The sequence below is a fragment of the Gossypium hirsutum genome, chromosome D05 (assembly GCF_007990345.1).
Source record: "Gossypium hirsutum isolate 1008001.06 chromosome D05, Gossypium_hirsutum_v2.1, whole genome shotgun sequence".
Lineage (NCBI taxonomy): Eukaryota > Viridiplantae > Streptophyta > Magnoliopsida > Malvales > Malvaceae > Gossypium > Gossypium hirsutum.
The window spans coordinates 6559081-6582873 of NC_053441.1; the positions used below are offsets into that span (position 1 = coordinate 6559081).

At 33.4% G+C, this 23793-nt stretch overlaps 3 protein-coding genes across 4 annotated transcripts; 2 read left to right on the top strand and 1 right to left on the bottom strand.

Moving 5' to 3' along the window:
- Positions 1-450: 450 nt before the first annotated feature.
- LOC107906662 (putative phosphatidylglycerol/phosphatidylinositol transfer protein DDB_G0282179) lies at positions 451-3933 on the bottom strand. Its single transcript, XM_016833727.2, has 4 exons — positions 3631-3933; positions 3358-3459; positions 2401-2561; positions 451-786 (listed from the first exon to the last, which is right to left on the bottom strand). The coding sequence occupies exons 1-4, from the start codon at positions 3731-3733 to the stop codon at positions 670-672; spliced, it is 483 nt and encodes a 160-aa protein (XP_016689216.1). The 5' UTR covers positions 3734-3933; the 3' UTR covers positions 451-669.
- A 7299-nt stretch (positions 3934-11232) lies between these two features.
- LOC107906663 (protein IQ-DOMAIN 1) lies at positions 11233-22189 on the top strand. 2 transcript variants are annotated; one of them, XR_005913790.1, is made up of 9 exons: positions 11233-11478; positions 11832-11944; positions 12871-12992; positions 13839-14081; positions 14491-14718; positions 15850-15963; positions 17143-17632; positions 17946-18306; positions 21894-22189. XR_005913790.1 is itself a non-coding variant. In XM_016833728.2 (8 exons), the coding sequence occupies exons 3-8, from the start codon at positions 12909-12911 to the stop codon at positions 18092-18094; spliced, it is 1308 nt and encodes a 435-aa protein (XP_016689217.1). In that variant the 5' UTR covers positions 11233-11478; positions 11832-11944; positions 12871-12908; the 3' UTR covers positions 18095-18568. The 2 variants fall into 2 exon arrangements, 1 of the variants encoding a protein (XP_016689217.1); XM_016833728.2 differs by lacking the exon at positions 21894-22189 and having other exon boundaries at positions 17946-18568.
- LOC107906664 (glycosyltransferase BC10) lies at positions 19161-22189 on the top strand. The gene is made up of 2 exons (XM_016833729.2): positions 19161-20790; positions 21894-22189. Exon 1 carries the CDS (start codon positions 19706-19708, stop codon positions 20777-20779), a length of 1074 nt encoding a protein of 357 aa, XP_016689218.1. The 5' UTR covers positions 19161-19705; the 3' UTR covers positions 20780-20790; positions 21894-22189.
- Positions 22190-23793: the final 1604 nt, after the last annotated feature.

Here is a 23793-nt window from a genome sequence, read left to right on the forward strand (position 1 = left end):
TTATCCTTTTATAGGGTCTCCAATTTGTTATTATAAAATTAAAATTAATTAATTTACTCTCCTAAAATATAAAATAAATTTGAATTTTTGAATTTTTTTATCAAATAATTTTTAGTTTTTGAAAAAAAAATTATTTCTTAGTGACGTGACACTACCACATTAGTTTTTGACAATGATGTGACACAGTTAACGGCCACATAAGTATTGTCATTAAATATTAACAGTCAATGTTAGTCAAAGGAACTATTGTTAATTCAAAAACTCAGTTGGATGTAAAAAGTTCAGAAGGACTTAATTGATTATTTTGAAAAAAATTCGAAAGCTTATAAATAAGCCTTATTATTTTGAGCTGAATATCAACATCTCAAGCCCCAGAGTCATATAGCTCATTCTCTAACCCCCCATCCCTTGTTTACAGGCTCCTTTTGTATCATAAAGAATATACAAGCATGTAAAATGATTTGATATTAAGGGAAATTAACATTGTTAACATGATTCAGCAGATTGGAGTGACTTCCATGTAAACGTAGTTTGTCTCATGACATCTTCACAAGAACGATAATACGGAATACAAGTACAAAATATTGCAGAATGTGAGATCTGTTCGCAATAAACAAGATATAACATCCTACTGCAGTCCATATTTCATATAAATACTTGGTGGGCTGATCAGCTATCAGAGACTGAAGATTCAGAAGCACCAAAACTGATTTTGAAATCGAAGGAAATGCAAGTTAACTGTTTAATTCCCGCACCTGATAATGTCATCTTAAGTTTGTAGGAACCCTGCAAAATAAAAAGGAAAGATAATTACCTATTTATGTCAATTGTAATATAACAGGTTGGTGAACAAAGCCTAAAAGAATCTAATTAGGATCTCAGAAGTTTGAAACCCATATGATCTGTTTTCACTTCCCACCGGAGTTCTTTTGGGATAGAACCACAAAGGCAGCTAAATGGAGCTAATACATAAGTGCTACAAAGGATAAACCTCTGGATTCTGGTCTCTATTGACAGTTTAAGTATGTAACCAAGTATAATAATAAAAAAGTAATCAACCAAGTGGAGTACATCTTCCATATGAAAACTAGATAGAGGGAGAAATTATCAAATTCACTACATTCTGAAATCTAACAAAAATCCCAGGTGAAAACAAGCTCTAAAGAAAACCAATTAAGAAAGATTAATCAATGGAATGATAGCAAACCAGTTTGCAGAATACAAGAAAAAAGGAGCTGAAACAGTCCATTCATAACTGCAGTGAGAGACGGACTTGGTTATAAGTTCATCAGCTTGTGTGCAAGACAAGGTCCTTGGCTTGAACAAAGGCGTTGGAGTTCTACTTTTAAAGAGAAACGACAGCCAGTAGGTGGAATACAAAAATCCCTTGAAATATTCATTACACTAATACTTAAAACGTGAAACAGATCACTAAAAATTTTAAAAATACAAGTTCAAGTTACTTCTTCCTTGAGAAATTTTCCCACTAACTCCAGATTGTTTACTTTTGTTCAGATTACTCTTTATATTGCTTCCTAAAGCTTTGCTAATGGTTGGAGCACATCACATTTATTGATTAACCAAGAGTGGCATGAAAGTAACACTGAACATCTTACTATGAATGATAAATTGGAAAGATCAAAAAGCACATCAGGCATGGATGAGTTTCAGATTTCTGATCCCACGTTAATGTTTTGAAATACAATGCATGTCAGGTTAACAGATCAGGAGCAGGAAGACGGCATCATAAAAGGCCAAGTGGAAAACAACTCATAAGCTATCAGTTTAAGGCTTCTCAGAGAGGATACTGCCCAAAAGAGAAATGAGACCTCAGGAAACAGGATATCATTGATTTAAGGTCTCTAAGCTCATCGTTCACTAAAGAAGTGCATATCAAACAGGCAAGGATTTAACAGAATAAAGCCAGGGTAGCATAATCTGAAATCAAAACAAGTTACAGTCTTCTTATTCTTACTTGAACCTCAAAGAATATCCTGTGCAAGGAAGTAAGTACAACACGATATAGATATATGAAAGTTCAGATATTGAGTTCAGATTGGTGTTTATTAGAAAGTTCAGATTGGTATTAGCAAAGGATGTCACATATGAAAGGTGTTTATGAGATTTTCTTACTGAGCCTAGCAAGACTTGAGGATATTGTCGTTTATATAATACAAATGCACATACAAATATATTGAAGTGAGGCTTAGAAAAGAGAGATACTAAGATCAATCATGAAGCATTGCAAACAACTGGTGGTTTCTTTAACAATCATGAATATATAAAAGAATAGGTTAGTTGAATATCTCAAAAGTTCAAGTTATAAGGGAACCTCACAAGTGTTATAATTTGAACATAGCTTCGAAAACAAAAAGTGTGTCCCAGTTAAGTGAAACTTACAGGTGGAGTAAAACCAGGTAAAACTTGATTGTGAGAGAGCACAAAGTTGCCAACAGTAATAGGGCAAGATGTTTCCTCACAAAGGTCATGAGTTTCTTGATGGATATGAAACCCGAAGAAGTAAACGTCAATCACCGCTTTGCCACCAGTGATAGCTTGACCTGCAAAAATGTATTCATAAGATGCCAAAGAAGGCCCCCTCTATGAACCGTGGATGTGAAAACAAAAGGCAATTCTCATATAAATATACACCAAGTGTACCACATAAAAAAAGGCACTCAGTGGCACAAATGAAGAAGGTTCTCAATGCCAAGAAATGGCTTTGCCAGTAAAAGACAGCACAATTCGAGCAAGTAGGAATTAACTTTACATGCAAGAGCATAGTCCACTAAGATTAGAAATGTATTTACTAGATAAATTGGATAATAATGTAGGGTATTGTAAATCATAAAGAATACTAGGAAGAATTAACTTTCATCAAGAGGGTTTCAAAAGAATTCATAAATTAATGATATGGGTTTTGGGGTTGTGCTGCAATTTGAACAGTACTGAGACCGTTATTTAGGGGTTTTAGGGTTAAGTTTGACAAGAGCTTTAACCACTGTTTCATACAAGTCAATACATTGAAGGTTAGATTCTTAATTAAAAGAAAACCTGAAGCTTTTAACCTAGATTTGCTTAACCTTCCTGCTTGATGTCCCTGAGATTTGAACATGGTATGATATATGATCTTCAAAGACCCTTTAAATACATGATAAACTGAAGAAAAAATTGTATTCACACTCCAGTTTAAGTAACATAGATAAAAATTATCCTTACACACTTCTAATCTTACCCACAACAAACTTAGAAAAAGATTTTATTATCTTTAGTTTATGATCCGGAGAACTAAACAAACCCTAAAGCTCACCAAAAAAAATCAAAAACCATTTAGAAATTGCAAAAGCTGAAAGTTACCAGTAGAAGCTGAGATCGTGAAGGTGGCCGGTTTCCCGCTAATCACAGGATTAGGTGATATGTCGACTCCATCGACTTTTACAACGTAATTACCTTTATTATCTGCATTGATTTCAATCTAGGAACTCAGGCATATTGAACACACAAAAAGAACTGAAAAGCGATTAAGATTCTATGGAGTAACACGTGTACAGTTCCTTTTTAGAGCAGATATTCAGGAAAAGGGGGAGAGAAAAAACAACAAAAATCTAGCAAAATGAAAGATGAACTGACCGCAGTAATCGAAATCAGTGGCCTGGAGAAAAGGTAAGAAAAGCAAAGAAATGGATAGAAAGGGCAAAACAATGAGCTTGAATCGAGCTGCTAATGTGTCCATGGCGGATTGCTTACAGAGGGTCGGTTTGACAAGGGGAAATTATATCCAAGTAACTGTTTTGTCTTTGCTGATTATTGTTCTGACTTCTGAGTATGAACATTTATTTATGGGAAAGAGACCAAAACCAAGGATTTTATCAAACAATGAATAATCGTCAACATCGGCTTCGTTGTCACTAGGTCCCGCAGCTGAGGATATGCTTACCTTCGTGTTCGAAAAATCTTGCTCTGATATGGACCTGGGGATGCGGACCACCACACCACTAGGCTTGGACCTGTTTAGTGTGGATCACTCCATTGAAGCCCGGCCTTATGCTGTACAAAGTGTTCAAAACCCCATTCATTTCTAACGTAAACCAACCACATTTTGGATGGTAACTAAACCTTATTTTCGTCTAGCAAATTAAACCCTAACGGATTAATCAATGCTAAACCACCACATGTTAGATTAATAAAATAATAGCTTTTAAAAACATATTTGATTTCGCATGTTAACCTGAGGATAAGATATTAATTTTGGTAGCTAAATCATGAAGGCAGCAAAGGTAGATACCAATTGATTGAAACCTTTCCATTTTTGTTTTGTTAGACGTCAAAACTTTGCAAAGATGGATTCGAATAAAGGTGATCTATGAGGTCACCAAAAGAGTCAGTTAGTTTTTATTAGGATTAAGTGTTGGAACATTTTTAAATATTTATAGTGTTCTAATAACTATAAATGAATTTGTGTAATTAATCAAAAGTTATATTATTTGATTTTTTGAAAAAGAATTATAACTATTTAAATAATATCATTTGAATAGTTATAATATTAAATGAATAATTATGTGTTTATTTTAAAGACACTATTATTCAGAAAGACACCTATTGAAATATGTCTCTATGAAGAGACATGAAATTTCCTATAAATAGGAATGAAATTTCATTTGGAAATCACACTAACAATTTCTAATATTCTTTCTTTCTTTCTTTCTTTCATTTTCTAATATTATTAGATTATTCTATAAAGTATTACTGCAAAAATCCTTTGTCGAAATTGAGTTTCTTGTTATACATTGCTCAGTGCGTAGTGGACTATTCTCGTCAGTGCAATACGCAAATAGTCATTGGCTTCATTGTATCCTCGAGATTAATTTGCTTGGAACTCATTTGCACACCGAATATAGGTGGGGGCGAATATAACCTTAAAGATAGTGGCTTGATACACGCCTTGAAGCCTTGTCCTATTTCTTTTTTTTTGTTCGAGTTTCGTTCATCTATTCAAGATTTTCCTCACCGGATATTTGTACTAACAATTTTAAGGTTATAATTCATGATGTCTACTACAACACATGAAAGTGGAACACTAAGGGAGTTGACTTCCAACTATGTCAAACTTGATCGGTTTGATGGTGGCAATTTTCGACGTTGCAGAAAAAGATGCACTTCTTATTATCAACTTTGAAGATTGCTTATGTTTTGGATACTCCAAGACCTGAAGAGAATGAAAACGAATCTGTTGTTGCAGCCCGAGAAGACAAAAATGGGACAATGTTGATTACATGTGCATGAGCCACATATTGAATGGTTTATCTGATAGTTTGTTTGACACCTACCAAAACGAGGTCACCGCTATAAAATTATAGGATAAATTGGAGACAAGATATATGACCGAAGATGTTACAAGTAAGAAATTTATTGTCAGTCGTTTCAATAATTATCAAAAGGTTGATGGTCATTCTGTTATGGAACAATTTCGTGATATTGAAAAGATGTTGAATCAATTCAAGCAATATGATATGAAAATGGATGAAATAATTGTTATATCCTCCATAATAGACAAATTTCCTCCATTTTGGAAAGACTTTAAAAGAAGTCTAAAACATAAAAAAGAGAAAATATCTCTTGAGACTTTGGCAAATCATCTTCGTATTGAAGAAGAATATCGAAAGCAAGACCATAACCTAAATTTTGAAAATGTCAAAGTGCATGTTACGGATGAAGTACAGACTACTAAACCATTCAAAAGAAAATTCAAACAGATTGATAGAACACCTAAATTTAAAAAGAAACAAAATGGCTCATGCTATTATTGTGGTAAGCCGGGACATTTCAAGAATGAATGTCGATTTTAAAGAATAAATTATCTTTTAAGGTTGATAACAACGAAAAGTTCGTTGTAATGATATAAGAAATTAATATGGCACAAGATGATAATACATGGTGGATTGATACCAGAGCAACCAAACATGTGTGCAAAGACAAAAGCATGTTCACAAAGTTCACACAATGTGAAAATGACAATGTCTTGTACATCGGAAATTCTTCCACCACAGCAATCAAAGACAAAGGGTCTGTTGAACTACAATTCACTTCTGGAAAGATTTTAACCTTAAATGATGTATATTATATACCAGAAGTTAGAAAGAATTTAGTGTTTGGAAGTTTGTTGAATAAGTTTGGTTTCAAACTTATTTTCGAGATAAATAAGCTTATTTTGTTTGAAGGAGAAATTTTTGTAGGGAAAGGGTATATGTATGAGAGTATGTTCAAATTGAATAATAATAATAATAATAATACTATTTCTGCTTATATGGTTGAATCTTTTCGTTTATGACATTATAGATTAGGTCATTTGAATTATAGAAAATTGAATGACGTGTATAAGTTAGATTTAATTCTTGTTTTTAATAATATTGAAAAATGCAATACATATATGTTGACTAAAATTACAAGAAACCCTTTCCCTAAGGTTAAAAAGAAAACAAAATTGCTTGATTTGATACATAGTGATTTATGTGACATGTATAATACTCCTACTTTATGTGGAAATAAATATTTTGTTACTTTTATTGATGATTGTTCTAGATATTACTATTTATATTTATTACATTCAAAAGATGAATACTATAATCCAAGTTATTTTGAATCCATTGAAATTGTCCATCAAGTTTCAGCCCCTTATACACCACAACAAAATGGTGTAGCTGAAAGAAAAAAATAGAGTATTGACTGAAATGGTAAATTCAATGTTATCATATTCAAGTCTTAGACAAGGTTTCTGGGGAGAAGCTGTTCTAACAACTTGTCATATATTGAATAGAGTTCTTAATAAGGAAACTAAAATAACCCCCTATGAACAATGGAAGAAAAGGAAACCAAGCTTTAATTATTTGAAGGTTTGGGGTTGTAAAACTATTGCCAAAGTTCCAACACCTAAAAGTAAAAAGTTAGGTGAAATAGGAATTGAATGCATATTTATAGGATATGCACATAATAACAAGGCATATAGGTTCATAGTAATTGAACTAAATGATTCAATTTTAATTAATACTGTTATTGAACCAAGAGATGCTATTTTTGATGAAAATAGATTTAATTCTATATCAAGCCAATTACAGCCACAACGATTGATTCATTATTCAAATGAGAATGAGATTTCATTGGAACAATTTGATAATAATAATGAATCTTGTCAAGAATTAAGAAGAAGTAAGAAGATTAAAAAGGTCAAAGATTTTAGACCAGATTTCATTATGTTTCTTGTAGAAGGAAAAGGTGAAAGTATATACAATAAGATACATTATTGTTATAATACCAATCTGATCCTATTACATTTGAAGAGACAATGAAATCTCAAGACTCTGCTTTTTGGAAAGAAGCAATAAATGATGAGATGGATTGAATAATGGGAAATCAAATTTGAATCTTAATTGATCTTCCACCGGGTTCCAAACCAATAGGTTGTAAATGGATCTTCAAAAAGAAAATGAAGGTCAATGGAACCATTGATAAATTTAAAGCAAGGTTGATAGCCAAAGGTTTTACACAAAAACAAGGTATAGATTACTTTGATACCTATGCTCTAGTAGCAAGAATTGCTACAATTAGACTCTTAATACCACTTACCTCTATATATAATTTGGTTGTTCACCAAATGGATGCTAAAACTGCATTTTTAAATGGTGAATTGGAAGAGGAAGTGTATATGGAACAATTAGAAGGATTTGTTGTTCCAGGATAAGAGTATAAGGTATGTAAGCTTATTAAATCTTTATATGAACTTAAACAAGCACCAAAACAATGTCAGCAAAAGTTTGACAAGGTTGTTTTAGCTAATGGCTATAAAATAAATGAACCGATAAGTGCATAAATAGCAAATTTGAAAATGGAAAATGTGTCATAATTTGCATATATGTAGATGACATGCTCATTTTTTGCAAAGATTTGGAACAAATAGAAAACACAAAGAAATTCTTGTCAAACAACTTTGCTATGGTTATTCTTGGGATTAAAATAACCCAAGATGAAAGCACTATAGCTTTAGCACAATCACATTACATTGAAAATGTGCTTAAAAAGTTTGATATTTTCAACTGTATACTAACATCTACACCCATAGATCCTCAAATAAAATTAATATCTAATGCTGGTAGAAAAATTGATCAATTGAAATATGCAAGTCTAATTGGTTGTCTTATGTACATAATGACTTGTACAAGACCAGATATTGCATATGTTGTTGGGAAATTGAGTAGGTACACAAGTAATCTAAGTAGTTTGCATTGGTAGAGTACTTAAATACTTAAAGAAAACTATTAACTATGGATTGTGTTATAATGGATATCCTCCAGTTTTAGAAGGGTATTCGGATGAAAAGTTTGGAAGATCATGCATCTACTAGTGGATGGATATTCATTCTTGGTGGAGGAGCCATTTCATGGGGTTCCAAGAAATAAACATGTATTACTGATTCCATCATGATAGCAGGATTTATTGCATTAGCCGCTGCATCTAAAGAAGCAGAATGGTTAAAAATTTTGCTTTATGATGTACATTTATGGCCTAAGCCAATTCACCTATTTTTATCCGCTGCGATAGTGAGGTTACTTTAGCAAAGGCATGTAGCCAAGTATATAATGGAAAGTCTAGACACATTGGATTAAGACATAGTTATGTCCGACAAGCCCATTAATTAGAGTCACCCATGATGGAAACTCGACTTGACGCTTGGTATAAAGTTAAGTCTTGAGTTTAATGAGACAAAATACATCATTAGTATGTGACTGTTAGCACTATATATAAATCCATCTTAAGATTAAAGTGCTAGGTACCCGTAATGATAAGGGAAGGATGAGTAAAGTACTTTTAATGGACCCATAACATAAATATGTTAAAGTGTTATAATTACGGGAACACTCTTGATGGGATCTACCTATGTTAGCGAAAGTGTGGTCGCTTTTAGGAGCTCAAAGGCTTGGCTCTAGCAACATTCATGAAAAGAGACACAAACACATGGCCATAATAGTGTCCCTAGATACTATGCATTGGTCGATGTTGAAATCATTGTGTGAGATGTGTTCAGTTAATCATATGGAATAGTTGGTTCAAAGATTAGCCTACCATGCAATTTCGATTAACTTTAACATGTTTTCATTAAGTGAAGGTTCAATCGTAAGGTACCTTCATTTATGCAAATTGATTTCCAATAATATCAAAATCTAAAATATTTTGAAAATGGGGGGAGATTGTTGGAACATTTTCAAATATTTATAGTATTCCAATAACTATAAATGAATGGGTGTAATTAATCAAAAGTTATATTGTTTGATTTTTGAAAAAGAATTATAACTGTTTAAATAATATTATTTGAATAGTTATAATATTAAATGAATAATTATGTGTTTATTATAAAGACATTATTATTCAGAAAGACACCTATTGAAATATGTCTCTATGAAGAGACATGAAAATTCCTATAAATAGGAATGAAATTTCATTTGGAAATCACACCAACAAATTATAATATTCTTTCTTTCCTTCCTTCATTTTCTAATATTATTAGATTATTCTATAAAGTATTACTGCAGAAATTCTTTGTAGAAATTGAGTTTCTTGTTATATATTACTTAGTGCGTAGTGCACTATTCTCGTTAGTGTAAAAAGCAAATAGTCATTGGCTTCATTGTATCATCGAAGTTAATTTGCTTGGAACTCATTTGCACACTGAAAATATGTGAGAGCGAATATAACCTTAAAGATAATGGTTTGATACACGCATTGGAGGCTTATCCTATTTTTTCTTTTTCTGTTCAAGTTTCGTTAATGTGTTCGTGATTTTCCTCACCGGAGATTTATACTAACATAAAGTTGTGTGTATTTATGTACCAAAAAAATTTTAAACAAAAAAATAATGAAAATAAACTTAATGTTTCATTCAATTTATTAGATTTCATTGACAGAAATGAATTTATGAGTATTGTTAAAGGAAATAAAGAAGACATTCATTTAAAAACTTTTACTTAAAATAAATTTAATGTTTAGATATCGAAATCGAGATTAGTAAAGATTGTAAACAATCTCTCATCATTTAACTGATAAACAAATATGTTATAAATATATATTATATATTTTTATAATCTACACTACTATATGTGAAAAGAAGACCTTGCCAATAACTTTTTAAGTTGATAACAAGAATATTTGTGTTATGGTATAAAAAATTAGGTTCAATACTTAGCAATTTCACCATTACCCTCGATTATATATATATATATATATAAAGAAGACCTCAAAGCCTTTCTTACATTTACATGACACATGTCTTTGGTTTTTTTCTCTTTTTTTTTATATGAGAAGATAATGGTTAAATTTCAGTTTTAATCCTTTGAATTTTTTGAGATTATATAAGAATGGTTTACATTTTAGTTTTGATCTCTATATTTTTGCTCAAATTTTTTTATACTTTAATTTTGACATAATTTGGTACCTTAATCTTTATAATGTCATTAGTTAGTCTATATATTTTATTCTTATTAAAATACTAATTTGAATTTTTAATAATTGTTAAAACTATTAAAATTCTTTATTAAATTAAGGTCTATTACAATGTTATTTTTTGTTACATGAATATCAAATAAATTTTTTTTTCAAAATGTCATATTGGCAAAATTTAACTAAAAAGATTTAATGGTTTAATAAATAGATCTAAAAATTTTGAAAAAGTAAAAAAAACTAAACTTTTTAAAACAAAAGCATGAATATTAAAATTTAAATATAAAAAATATAAAAAATTTAAGTATATTGTAATATTTAAATTTTTACCCTATAATTTAGTCAAAAATAAAAAATTAACTCAACGTTAAACGCCTAAGTATTACTAACAACCATACTAATTTAGTAAAAATATATGCATATAATTAATTAAAATGCTAATAAGTATATTAAAGTAATAAAATTAATAAAATTTGAACTAAAAAATTATTATCAAATATATTATATAAAAATACGAATTTTATAAAAAGTCGAATTATAAAACTTTAGAGACAAACATATAAATGTCAAAATTTATTAAATAAAATAAATGAAGTAAAATAACCGTTGATGTTAACGTAAGCAGGGACACAAAAAGGCAAGTTGAAAATGGTAATTGATTTGGTGAAAAGGGGGGACAGATGGTCCCACGATGTACCTCTCTCTTGGTCGCACGCTTGAGAACGACTAAACCAAGAAGCGGTAAACGACGACGTTCGTTTACAGTAGTTCAACCCAATCCCAATCCCCCCTCCTCGGCGTACTTTAACCGATTACGGTCCTCACAAATTCTAGAGAGAGAAAAAATTGAAAAAAAAAATCTAGAGAGAGAGAGTATAAGAGGTCTTAAGTAGAGTGAAGAACTGAGGTCTTAAGGTCGACTGAGGTTTGACTTTGTTGATTGATTTTTGATTGATTGTTGATAGATCATAATCAATCAAACGGTTGGAAAAGGTACTACTTCTTTTTAGAACTTTTTTTATCCAACGTTAATTCAACTGAGTTCTGTTTTTTTTTTTTTGGTTCTTCACTTGTTTTAGAGGGTGAATTTACGGCTTTATTTTTAAAATAGTGAGTGTTTTTTAACGTTTTTCAAGCTCCGCACTGAAATCTGCAAGATCTATAACCAGTAGACTTTGATGAGGAAGACTAGTTGATCAAATGGGAGGAGTTATTGGTTAATTCATAGATGAAAATGGAAATAATTTCCAAAATTTCCTTTCTTTTTTTTTTTGAACATTTTACACGGACAATTTAAATTCTGCTTTTTTTTTTTGTGGTCTTGTTGACGAGGTGATGATTTGCAGGGAATGTGAGAATGAGAAGCTTGATGGAGAATTCATGGGTGCTTAACTAGTCATCAACAAAGTGACTCTTATAAAGTATCCTAGTTCCTTGATTCCGAAGCCAAGATTGAAAGGTTGGTTATTGGTGTCTTTGGATAGTATCATTTTGTTTTAGTTCTTCATCTACTTGTCTGATGCGGAATTTAAGGGTTGTCAAAATTAGGTTTTAAGTTTACTGTTACCATGGAATTTAGGCATGCCATGAATGTGGGCAGTACAAAACTGAGGCAAATAGATTTGTTAATTTTACTCAACTCATATCAAAATTAAGAACTCGAGTGTGCCTCGTGCCCTGAGCTCACTAGTCACCAGGTCAATCACCATTCACAAGTATGACTTTCACAATTAATTAGCGGGTCCTTCATATGTGATTGTTAGTACCAGTGTACTGTAAAAAGTAATTGATTGGATCTTATTCTGACAACGATGGGCTAGCCATGTTGTTGTTGCTGGTTTTGTGATTTATGTAGTTCATAATTTGTTGACTACTGATGATGTGGTTTATTTCAATATTCAGAGAATGTTTATTGACCCATTGAAATGTACTCTAGAATTCATAACTCATTATTTTTGACAGACAATGATGTTTGGTGTGTGGAATTTTTCATGTAAATAGCTCATGAAAAGATATTTCCTTTTCTTCTGGTGCTGGTTATGATCAAATTTTGCCCAATAATACCCTTTCTTTTTGTGGTAATAATTGAATTCTCTTGAAAGTAATATCCATTTTTACTACTATTGTAGATCTTTCGGTAATATTGTGAAATGTATTATTTATATTATAAAAAGATACTCAACACTTGTTATTTTGATTCTTCGATTCATATCGTATCAGCTAAATACTTTCATATATAATCAGATAGGTAGGAAGTATTATCAGGCAAATTTTTTGTCCTCTTGCGTAGCTCTCTTTTATGATTTCTTTTTCCCTGGAGTTTGAGAAGTACAGTATCTTTGAGTGCAGCTTTAAGATTGATTTAGCAAGAATTTTCTCTTGCAGGTCCCCCCATATTAAGTTGATTTGTCATTGTTGGTGCCATGGGTGTCTCAGGAAAATGGATCAAAGCACTAGTGGGCTTGAAGAAATCAGAAAAGTCTCAATCTTCAGAGAAAGTAGAAAATGTTAGTTTGAATGTTGCGGTTTTTTTTGGCTTCATGCTTGTGTCACAACCCACACACAATATCCAGGCCTGTGACATGTACATCATGGCATGTGTGCCTCTTCAAAATGCTGAAGTATTATCAAATGTCAGAAAGCATCTTCTATGCACACTTGTAGTTAGATGATCATGTTTTTGGAGTAATGCATTTTTCATTGACTTAGGGCTTAGTTGAGTTGTTGACTAATGTGGTACATACAAGGAGTATTATGTAGTAACTTACATGCAGTAGCTTTCCTTGTTAGCCTAATCAAATTGTGATTTCTACTCTCTTCATCCATACTAGTTGATGATGCAATTGTGGTTATTTGCGCACTTGATGATGCTTATTTTCATTTACCAGTCTTATGGTATGCTGTAGCTTGCTAGCATATAGAAAGCAGATGTGAGTTGATAGCTGGCTCAGAGCTGGAATTTTTCCTTCAAACCTTATTAAGCTGTGTAGTTTTATTGATAGTGATTAAAATATGGGTTCTTTTTTTACTTTGCTTTTATAATTTCAATGTCAAAGACCCAATGCCAAAAACTTGACAACAGTCGGAAAAAAATTAGCCGGGCCCTTACATAATAAAATGTTCCCATTTGCTATTTTATTGTCATGAAAAGCAATTCTCATTATGTCCATCATGTAAAGTTCTCAAAACTTGTGTATTTTAGAATATGCTTTGGTTTATTTGATCTTTCCTTTGTTGTTTTATATTTTATTTTGGAACATTAAAGTTAGCAAGCTCAAAAAGGATTGACTTCCAAAGTAGAATACCGTTACATCATGTTTTTGGTTCAACGATTTGGTCTTTGGTTGTGACAGAGAGCAACTGGTAGCAAATTTCGTCACCGAAGAAAGCAGTTGGTTGAGTTTGATACTAATGAACTTCAAGAAGAGTTGGATGAGAATGCTGCTTCACTAGCTGAAAATGCTACTACTCGTGCAACTATAGATGCTGCTGGCTCTCCTTCTGATGCCTTTGAAGTGCATGATGCACCTCTTAATGAACATGCTAGGGAAGAATGGGCTGCCACGAGGATACAAACTGCTTTCCGAGGATTTCTGGTAGTGATTCCTTTATATATATATATATAATCTATGAAAATTGAGAACTTGAAATACTCTTCTGTCCCAAGTTGTTTGGGATTGTTTGACTTGTACAAAGTTTGAGGTAAAACTTGTAGTTTCTACTTGACCTTCCTTATCTTGAAATATATTAGACCTAATTCTAGGAGTAAGTGAAAAGAATGTATTGAAAAGTCAAAAGAAATTCATGATTTTATTTTGGAAAAAGGATAAGCCCTGGAAGAAAAAGGGGTGAAATTTTGGGTTGGAGTAGCTTTTCTGAGAATACATGTGTACTTTATGCATCTTGCATATCTCTATGTTCATATTTTCTCCATGCTTATATGTATAAGGTGGTAAGTACTGATGCAACGGATTGGAATTGAAATATGTTTTATTTAAACATTAGGCCAGAAGAGCACTGCGAGCATTAAAAGGATTGGTAAGACTGCAGGCCCTTGTCAGGGGTCATGCTGTAAGAAAACAAGCTGCTATAACTCTTCGCTGCATGCAAGCTTTGGTTAGAGTTCAGGCTCGTGTAAGAGCAAGGCGTGTTCGACTGGCATTAGAAAATCAAACTGCACAACAGAAACTTCAGCAACAACTTGCAAATGAGGCACACGTTAAAGAAATAGAGGTGAGAAATATCAAATTCTTCAATTCATATAGATTGACACAAATGTATGCTCTTGTGCATGTCTGCACTCTCACACACACATGACATAGAGGTGACTTCATGCATGCATTTAGGCATGATTGTTGTGCGTCTGTACTTGTACTTACACTTGGTCGAGTAAGTATAAATTTGCCTTTGGAATGTAATCGACAGCAGAAGTGATCTGCAACATTTAAAATAGCTCTTAAGTGATAATAAAATGACAAACCAGAGGTTCTACATTTGATCACTTAGTTGAGACTTTAGATTGTGGTTGGCAATGATGCAACTCTCTCTTGGACAATCTCTAAGTTTGGTGTATGGATTCAGATGCATTTGGGATCCAAATCAGGAGATCTAGAATTTATCTCCTAAGTAGAAAAGTCTGTTCGGAGAATGCTTAAAGTTTTCTGTTTATGAATATTACGCACAATCCAAATGTTTCAAGAATTCTTGGTGGAATAAGATCCATATGGTGGATAAAATCTAGCCTGGAGATTCCTTTTAACACTTTCTTTTGTGTGTAATGGCCCCAAGATTCGGGGATCCTTTTAGTAATGATTTTATCATAATAACTGATTTCTTGGTTGTTGTGATGCTAAGGTTAAATGATTGAGAGTGGTGATGTGAGTGGAACCAGTTATCTGTAGGTAGAACTAGGTTCTTTTTTTTTTGGTGGATGGAGGTGATTTATCATGCCCCTTGTTAAAGTGGTGTTACATTTGGCATCACATAAGTTAGGTTTTGTGGCCATATATTCAAAAATGTTTTAGGTACGATGCCTTAACATCTGCATGTGTTGAGTTTCGCTACCATACCATACTTTGCAAATGGCTGATGTTGCTTACTTCTACCATGACTTTTTCCCTATCAACCACTAGATTTACATATAATTTTCTATGCCATCCAACATATATTTACCAACATCATATGCACAGAATTTGATAATCCTTTGCCTGATAGTGTTTATTGAACATCAATAACTTTTTGCTCGTTTTCTGGTTGCACTAACAAATACTGATTACGGAAATTTGAACCCTTTCCTCATATAATTGAAGCATAGATATTGGTATCTTTGCTGAGTGATTCAAATGACTTATGACATTGATGCAGGAAGGGTGGTGTGATAGTATAGGATCCGTTGAAGAAATTCAAGCAAAGTTACTGAAAAGGCAGGAAGCTGCAGCTAAACGTGAGAGGGCCATGGCATATGCTCTGGCTCATCAGGTAAGAAATGATAATACAATTGTAATATACTATTGAAGTGACTTCCTTCCCCTCTTTCCAAATTTGGTGACCTGAAAATGTTCTATTACTAGTATATCCTTGGTTTGCTTGTATTCAATAATAGCATGCCATTTGTCTCTCCACTTTTGTGGATTTATCATTTATTCAAGAACTCATTTTAAGTATAGGTCCTGGAATGATAAAAAGGCAACTCAGTTCAAATAGTATATTTTCTCATATATAAAAAGAGAATATATAGTTTTATGGATAAGCAGGCTGTCTTTATTTGGTGCTTTTGCTATTTTTTATTTTATTTTTTACTTTGGCATCCTCAAAGTTTGATAGAAAATAAAAGAAAATATGAAAAAGACAATTATGTTTGATTCAATATGAGCAAATGGCTAAAAAAGTGATTGGCAGTTCAAAATCCATATTGAAGTAAATCATGCATTTTGTTATATATAATTACTAAATTTTTAATTTTTGGTTGGTCGGTATTATTTGATCCTTGCCTGTTGATAATCCCTTCTGTATCTTGTCCTCTAGTTTCACGTGGCATTAACAAAAACTGTACAAATACTTTGCACTATTTCATTCTTGCATTCTTATGCAGTTTCTTTTTTTCTTAATGTTATGGAGTGTTGATTGTCAAAGGTTCAGTTGGCTCTTGGTAAATTTGTTGGCTGGTCAATATCTCCTTACTCAGGAACCTTATTATCAGTGTCGTTAAAGCATGCGCCGAGGTGCCAAATAGCAAAAGCGTTTTAGATGCTTTCAGATGAGGCACATTTTATCAAGTGCACACTAGGTGCACCTCAGCACCATTTTTTGTAAGACAAGAGGCACAGCAAAACAAAAATGCATGATGAAAATTTTCTTTAATTTATTTTTTCCATTAATTGTATCCTTAATGGTAAAAAAGGGGACAAATATTGAACTCTCTACTTGTTGAGTATTCACCAACAAACATGGGAAAATCATGCATATTTTCCAACAAAAGGAAAATAAACTTTTGCATATATTGTAGGATAAAATCTTCGCATAAAACTGCTGAAGTCATGCTAGTCACCTGATTTTGTGTTGCTCGATTGTACAGTTTCGGTAGAATCATTTCAATGAGGGGTCCCTTTTGAGCTAGGCTTTATTTTTAAAAGTTAATGTGTGCATATATTCATGCAGTGGCAAGCAGGATCAAGACAGCAGTCAGTGCCTGCTGGATTTGAACCAGATAAAAGCAGCTGGGGTTGGAACTGGTTGGAGAGATGGATGGCTGTACGTCCATGGGAGAATCGTTTCCTTGACATTAATCTTCGAGATGGAGTAAAGATACGCGAGGATAGTCCTGCAGAGGGAAAGAACGGTGCCAGTTCTCAGATAAAACCTGCTATGAGGAAACCAGCTGCATCAAGTCTTCATGCTAACCTTTCAAATAAAAAAACAGGTCCATCCCACTTTGATGGGAGCGATTCCCCACCTGGTAAGTTAGCATGTGTGCTTGAAGCAGTGAATGCGCCATCTTCCAAGCCGAAATCCAAACCAAATCATGAAGATTCTGTTGAAGAAGCTGACTCAAGACCTGTTATTAGTTCAAGATCTCATAGCAATCCCAAAGAGAGGCTCACACAGTCTGATAAACAGGCCAAGAGGCGATTGTCTATGCCAAACACTGGTAAGCCTCTGTTGGTCCTAAAGTGTATACATATCCTTACGTTGATTGTATCCCTTCTCCTGGGTCATGCTAGTCCATTGCCTATGGAATACGCATCAACTTTCAGGCATCTGAATTTTGAACATTAACATTGCCTTTTCTGGTTCAAGTTGGTTGTTGTCAAAAGTAATTATGTAGTAAATTTGGTCTGATATATCATTCCCCAAAGCTCAAAGAATGTTTGACAGTGCACAATGATCGGGTCCCTCTGGCATTTGTTTGTTACACGTTTTACTGAACATTTTAGTTTGTTTCAATGGTTTGATTTGAGTAGGTGGGGGTATTGTGTCACAAACAACTAAGCTGAGCAAAACTGCTGCAAAACCGAACCCTGGCCCCCACAAACCTATAAGGGATAGGTTCAAGTTAAACGGACGAGACTCAAATCCCACAAAAGCTGTAGCACAAGCTGTTGATCTGTAAGGAAGTATTTGTGAAGACAAACCTGTTCGGGCTGCCATCCATCCTGTTGCTTTAGTATGTATATATCAAATTACAGTTGGTTCGACATGTTATAATGGCATTGTTTGTTCTCCTTTCATATAATCAAGGATTGGCTTTGCCGTGGTGGGAGTAGTTACTCCGTGGCAGATTCAAGGAGACTGATTCGGTGGCTTGTTACGAGAATAACATTGGTAAGATTTAATCAGCTTGTGATTAATGTTTGTCAATTATGTGATCACATTGTATTTATTTTCAAGTGTATGATTTCCATAGAAGATGCCCTTTGAATTGCTCTTTTTTGAGTTTTTTTTATTAAACCTCTTGGCTCGGTTGCTGTTGATCAAAGACTTGTTTTGTGCGTGTGAGATTTAATTTTTGCTCTTTTAATATTAATTTTGCATTGTGTTTGTAAATTAACCAATAACCAGATTACCGAGAGATTTCATTTGTCCACCTGTATGAAAGTAAGTATTTATTTTACAGTTTAAATATAGTAACGGATGGTAAAATATTAAATGTTTGATTTTTTTTAAAAATGGATTATATTATTGATTGAATAATTTTAGAATTCAGATAGAAAATTACTTATTCGTGATTAAGATATTAAATTTTCTGTCAGTTCGATGTATTGTTGCAAGTTTATTGGTAATTTTTTGGTACAAAAGTCTATTTCTATCCGTTACTCTTCAACTTTTAAATTATAAAAAAAACCGTATTTAAACGTATTTGAATATGTTATTGTAAAATACATCTTTTATTCATTATAAATTTAAAATTGTATATATTAGTGATGGAATAGGATCAAGTGTATTCACAGTTGTATTTGTATTCATTTTGTTTGATTTATGGAACATATCAACAATCGAGTTTGGATGTATTGTTTCAATGTTTATCGGCGTTTTCAAATATTATTTACTAACTGTTTTGTTCTAAGATAAATGATCAATTTTCAAGTTCTTAAACAAAATAAATATTATAATATTGAGTAAATGCCCTAGGGCTTGTCTATCTGTGTAAATGGACAACATAGTGCAGTATCCTCCGTCTCCTTTACAAAATGTAAACAGATAAATATAAATGGTGGCGTTCCATCCTTCTTCAATTGAAAATCTCTTAAATACCCTTTAAACTCCATCAGAACTACACTTTCATCCCCCTCCTTCCGCCCTCCCTTTTCCCTCAAGCTTCTTCCCCTCGACAATCTCTCCTTTATCGCTCCCAAGTCCCACTCTACCCTACCCCTCAGTTTGCTCTCGAAAAGGGGAAAGCAATTTCTTGAGAGTTTTTAACCCTAAAAACCCCCAAAAGAAAAAAAATCAAACCCTAGTAAATTCCCCCAAAACCCAGAATTCCATTCAAGATAAACCCCTACACGACCAAACCACCCTAAAACAACAAAGAAAAAAAACCCTCCGATTTTATCCTATCATCACCTTGAAAATTGCGTACATTGTTACTGTAGCTTTTCCAAAGCTTCAAGCTTTGAACATTTTTTCTTCTTCCCATTTGTTCACAATTCCACTCTCACTGCGAAGTTGTATAAGACACCCACCATTCCCTCCCAATTCCTCCCGTTTCCACCTTTGTTCAATGTATTCCACCCCTTTCATTCTCTCCTTTTCCCTCCTCCTTTCCCTCCCTATCCTCTTCTTCTTCTTAGCCCCTACTTTCCATCCCCACCCTCTTCCCCCCATCTCCGTCCCCGACGAACTCGACGACCTCCGTCTCTTCCACCGCGCCACCACCCCTTCCTTATCTTCATCCCATCTCTCCTCCTCTTCCTCCCCCAAAATTGCTTTCCTTTTCTTAACCAACTCCGACCTCCATTTCCTTCCTCTTTGGAACCGTTTCTTCCGAACCGCTAAAACTTCACGCTACAACATCTATGTCCACGCTGATCCCACCATCAACATTACTCGCCCCACCAAATCCGTTTTCGATGACCGTTTCATTCCCAACGCCAAACGCACTTTCAGGGCTTCCGCCACGCTGATCTCCGCCACCCGACGCCTCCTCGCCACTGCCATCCTCGACGATCCCGCCAATGCTTACTTCGCCGTCCTCTCCCAGTACTGCATCCCTCTCCATTCCTTCAATTACATCTACCGCTCCCTCTTCACTGCCAAAACCTTCGATCTCACCTCCAACTCCTCTGATTTGACTCAGTACGGTGTTCGAGTCAAGTACAAATCTTTCATCGAGATTATTTCCAAGGAACCCAGGCTGTGGAAACGGTATGTAGCACGTGGCCGATTTGTGATGATGCCGGAGGTGCCATTCGAGGATTTCCGAGTTGGATCTCAGTTTTTTGTGTTGACTCGGAAACACGCGTTACTGGTAGTCAAAGATCGGACTCTTTGGAGGAAATTCAAGTTACCGTGTTATCGTGCCAGCGAGTGCTACCCGGAAGAACATTATTTTCCGACATTGTTGTCAATGCAAGACCCAGATGCGGTGACTCGCTATACTTTAACTCGGGTTAATTGGACCGGAACGGTTGCGGGTCACCCCTACATGTATAAGCCGAAAGAAGTGTCGGCCAAGTTGATTAATGAGTTGAGGAAGTCAAATTACTCGAGTTCATACTTGTTTGCTAGGAAATTCTCACCAGATTGTTTGAAACCCTTGATGGGTATTGCTGATTCGGTCATTCTTCGAGATTGAGCTTTTTCCTGGTGAGTAAAAATCCTTCTTTTTTATTTTCTTTTTTTGGTGAGTTGAATAGGTGTTGGGTGAGTTTACTCAGCGAGTTGGATGATGGAGATGGGTGGAGTAGTTGGGTTGGTTATTAGTTCTAGCTAACCTTGGAAAGTTGCGAACTTTGATTTAGTTAGTAGAAGAATTTGAGTCAATTTGAAATGTTATTGGATTGGCTTGGCTTGGCTTTTTTTCAGATTTTGAATTTGGAAATTAGAATCTTTTAACGTAGATTTTTTCAATCAAACCCGTTCTCAAAGGAACTGTTCATATTCCGTTGTAGTACGTATATATGAAATTACTGCCCACAACTGCAATTTAGGACTCTGGTAGTAGATCTTTTAAGTTTTGAAAGTAGTTCTAATCCCATTAGCCATTTCCTTGCAAAATCTGAAACACCACATCGTGCAATGTTCACCATTGATGTCATTGTGTTTGACTGCCTAACTTTTAACAAACTAGTCTTTTCAACAAGATGATAATCTTAAAGAATGGTTTGTAACCAATTTTTTGGTTAGAAGTTTTGACCAGTTTATACAAGGAGAAATTCATAGAAGACTGCAATTTTAGCTTTAGAACCGAAGTGCGTTTAGATGTGTATAATAACAGGATGCAGAGAGTTAAATATTTTGTGGAAACTTCGTAAAGATTGAGATCCAGATATCAACCATTTTAGTAGGAAGAGTTTTTTTTTTTTCCTGGAACATATGGAACAAGTGAGTTTTTGTCGAGTTTGAGCGCTTAACACTTAGATCAAAGATCAAAGCCCCTTCGTTCCCCGCTTGTTTAATGCTTTTGCAATATGGGGGTTTGTTACAAATGCTACCGTGCAATGATTTCAATATGCTTGTTAGTTTCTACTACATCCATAGAGAACGAAATCTTGTTGTAATGGGTTAGCAACGACAGAAAGCCAATAACAAAAAGCAAAAGCAAATGTGGGGATCGGGAGATCGATTTGCTGTTGGGTTTTTCCTGAATCTCTTGGGTGTTAGGTTCCTAGTTTTTTATGGTTTCGTTCACGCAGATTCTATGATTGTTTCATTCATGTACTGACTTTCGTCCTAATTTCATTTCACAGGTGAAAATGGAGATTGTTGAGGACCTAGCTTGGAGCAGAATTTGCTGGGGAATATGAGAATTACGGTTTTAAGGAGAGGTTAATCTACCCACAACCAACCAAACCCCTAATACTCCAACTTTAGAGAGCAAAATTTTAATACCCCCATTAAGAGAAGGGGGGGATTCTTATGCGTTTGCCAAAGCTGTAATGGTATAACAGTAGCCTTTAGCAGTTAAAAGTTTTTTGTCATTTCGTTGTGTGATTTGTACATATGAATGTGTGAAATACAATCAAATTCTACCTCTTTGCAAGAATCCCATGAAAACAAAAGCTACAGCAATTTAGGGGAAAAAGGAAGTGACGGGATTGAAAAGAAGCTCAGCGACAAATTATGCACTCACCTTTCTTTTCAAACTTCTACTATATTTGTAGAAGGGGTAATGTTTTGTTCTCTAGATATTGGTTAAAACTTAAAAGATTATTTAATTACTAGTTTAAGACCTTATTTAATATTTAATAATTTTTTGAACTTAAAATTTTATTAATATCATCTTAATTAGTATCATTGGACATGGAAAATATTTCCTTAAAATACGAAATGCGTTCATCTTCTGGTTGAATTTATGGAAGAAAAGGTTAGATGACAATTTATGACATTGTCTATGAATGGCTTCTGCCGACAATTTCATGGACTTCGTAAACATATGTGCAATTCTTAGATTCTTTCTTAAATATATCATCAGAAAAAAAAATCATTTTAAAAAAAATCTTACATTCTTTCTTACATCACGTGAACAAAATGTTAATTAAATAAACAATAAAGTTTAATATGTTGCTCAACAACCACAGACTGGTATAAGCATGATTAAATCCGATAATTTAATATAAAAATTAAATGGTAAATTACACTATTAGTTATTAAACTAGTTATTAAATTATAAGTAAGATTTTATTTTGATCATTATAATTTTATTATTAAATTATTTAAAAGTTTTTATTTAAGTTATTGAATTATTCAAAAGTTTTTATTTAAGTGATTGGGTAATTAAGTTTTTTTTTTTATTTCACCAGTGAGCTTCAAGTGATTATTTGATAATTGATACAATAAATCAGTACCCATCAATGAATAGAAGAATATACCTTAGATCCAAGTCGATCTAACAAACAATATCGGGATCAGAGAAAAAATTTTATTTAAATTTTGGTTTGTTGATACGTGAATTGTTTTGTGAAAAAAAATTGAACTATAAAATAGAAATGGAAAGTGAACTTTCGATTAGTGCAAGTAATGTGAATAAAGAAAGCCATATAGCATCAATTTTAACAATCCAACGACTTAAATGAAAATTTTCGAATTATTCGGTGATGAAAACTAAAACTTTTCCATAGGTTAGTGATTAATGGTGTAGTTTGCTCAAAATAAAATTTGAAATGAAATAAGATACTAAATTTGTAATATTAATTATTAGTATATTTATGTTTATATAAATATATAATGTTTTAAATATAATTATTGTTGATACATGGTACAATAAGGAAGAATGACAATGAAGATATCAAGTTGGGGAAATTGTAGCCCTGTAAAAGTTGAGAGTCGGAACAAAGACAAGAGAACAAAGTAATTGAGAAAACAAGAATTCAGAGTAATCTTAGGGTCTTAATAGGTCGATCCCCTATTCATAGTTTTCTAATGTATTTATAGGAGAGGTCCCTTTATCCATTAGTATGACATGACTAGATAAACATTCACATTATAATAATATTCACCCTTAAACCTGAATGATTGATTCCATTTAACATGAGACGAATGATCGTACTCGAAAAATTAATACAAAATCAACAATACCCTTTGAACTGACATGTATCCTCCTAACAAATGAATATAACAATTATGATACACAAGCATGTCGACGAGTTA

What these genes read in the sequence shown, in the direction of transcription:
- LOC107906662 (XM_016833727.2), bottom strand. Translation starts at nt 3,733, where the DNA reads ATGGACACATTAGCAGCTCGATTCAAGCTCATTGTTTTGCCCTTTCTA. An exon ending in CACTGATTTCGATTACTGCG is followed by an intron (nt 3,460 to 3,630) that starts GTCAGTTCATCT and finishes AAATCAATGCAG; the next exon opens with ATAATAAAGGTAATTACGTT. An exon ending in CACGATCTCAGCTTCTACTG is followed by an intron (nt 2,562 to 3,357) that starts GTAACTTTCAGC and finishes ACATTTTTGCAG; the next exon opens with GTCAAGCTATCACTGGTGGC.
- LOC107906663 (XM_016833728.2), top strand. Translation starts at nt 12,909, where the DNA reads ATGGGTGTCTCAGGAAAATGGATCAAAGCACTAGTGGGCTTGAAGAAA. An exon ending in CATATGCTCTGGCTCATCAG is followed by an intron (nt 15,964 to 17,142) that starts GTAAGAAATGAT and finishes ATATTCATGCAG; the next exon opens with TGGCAAGCAGGATCAAGACA. An exon ending in ATTGTCTATGCCAAACACTG is followed by an intron (nt 17,633 to 17,945) that starts GTAAGCCTCTGT and finishes TGATTTGAGTAG; the next exon opens with GTGGGGGTATTGTGTCACAA.
- LOC107906664 (XM_016833729.2), top strand. Translation starts at nt 19,706, where the DNA reads ATGTATTCCACCCCTTTCATTCTCTCCTTTTCCCTCCTCCTTTCCCTC.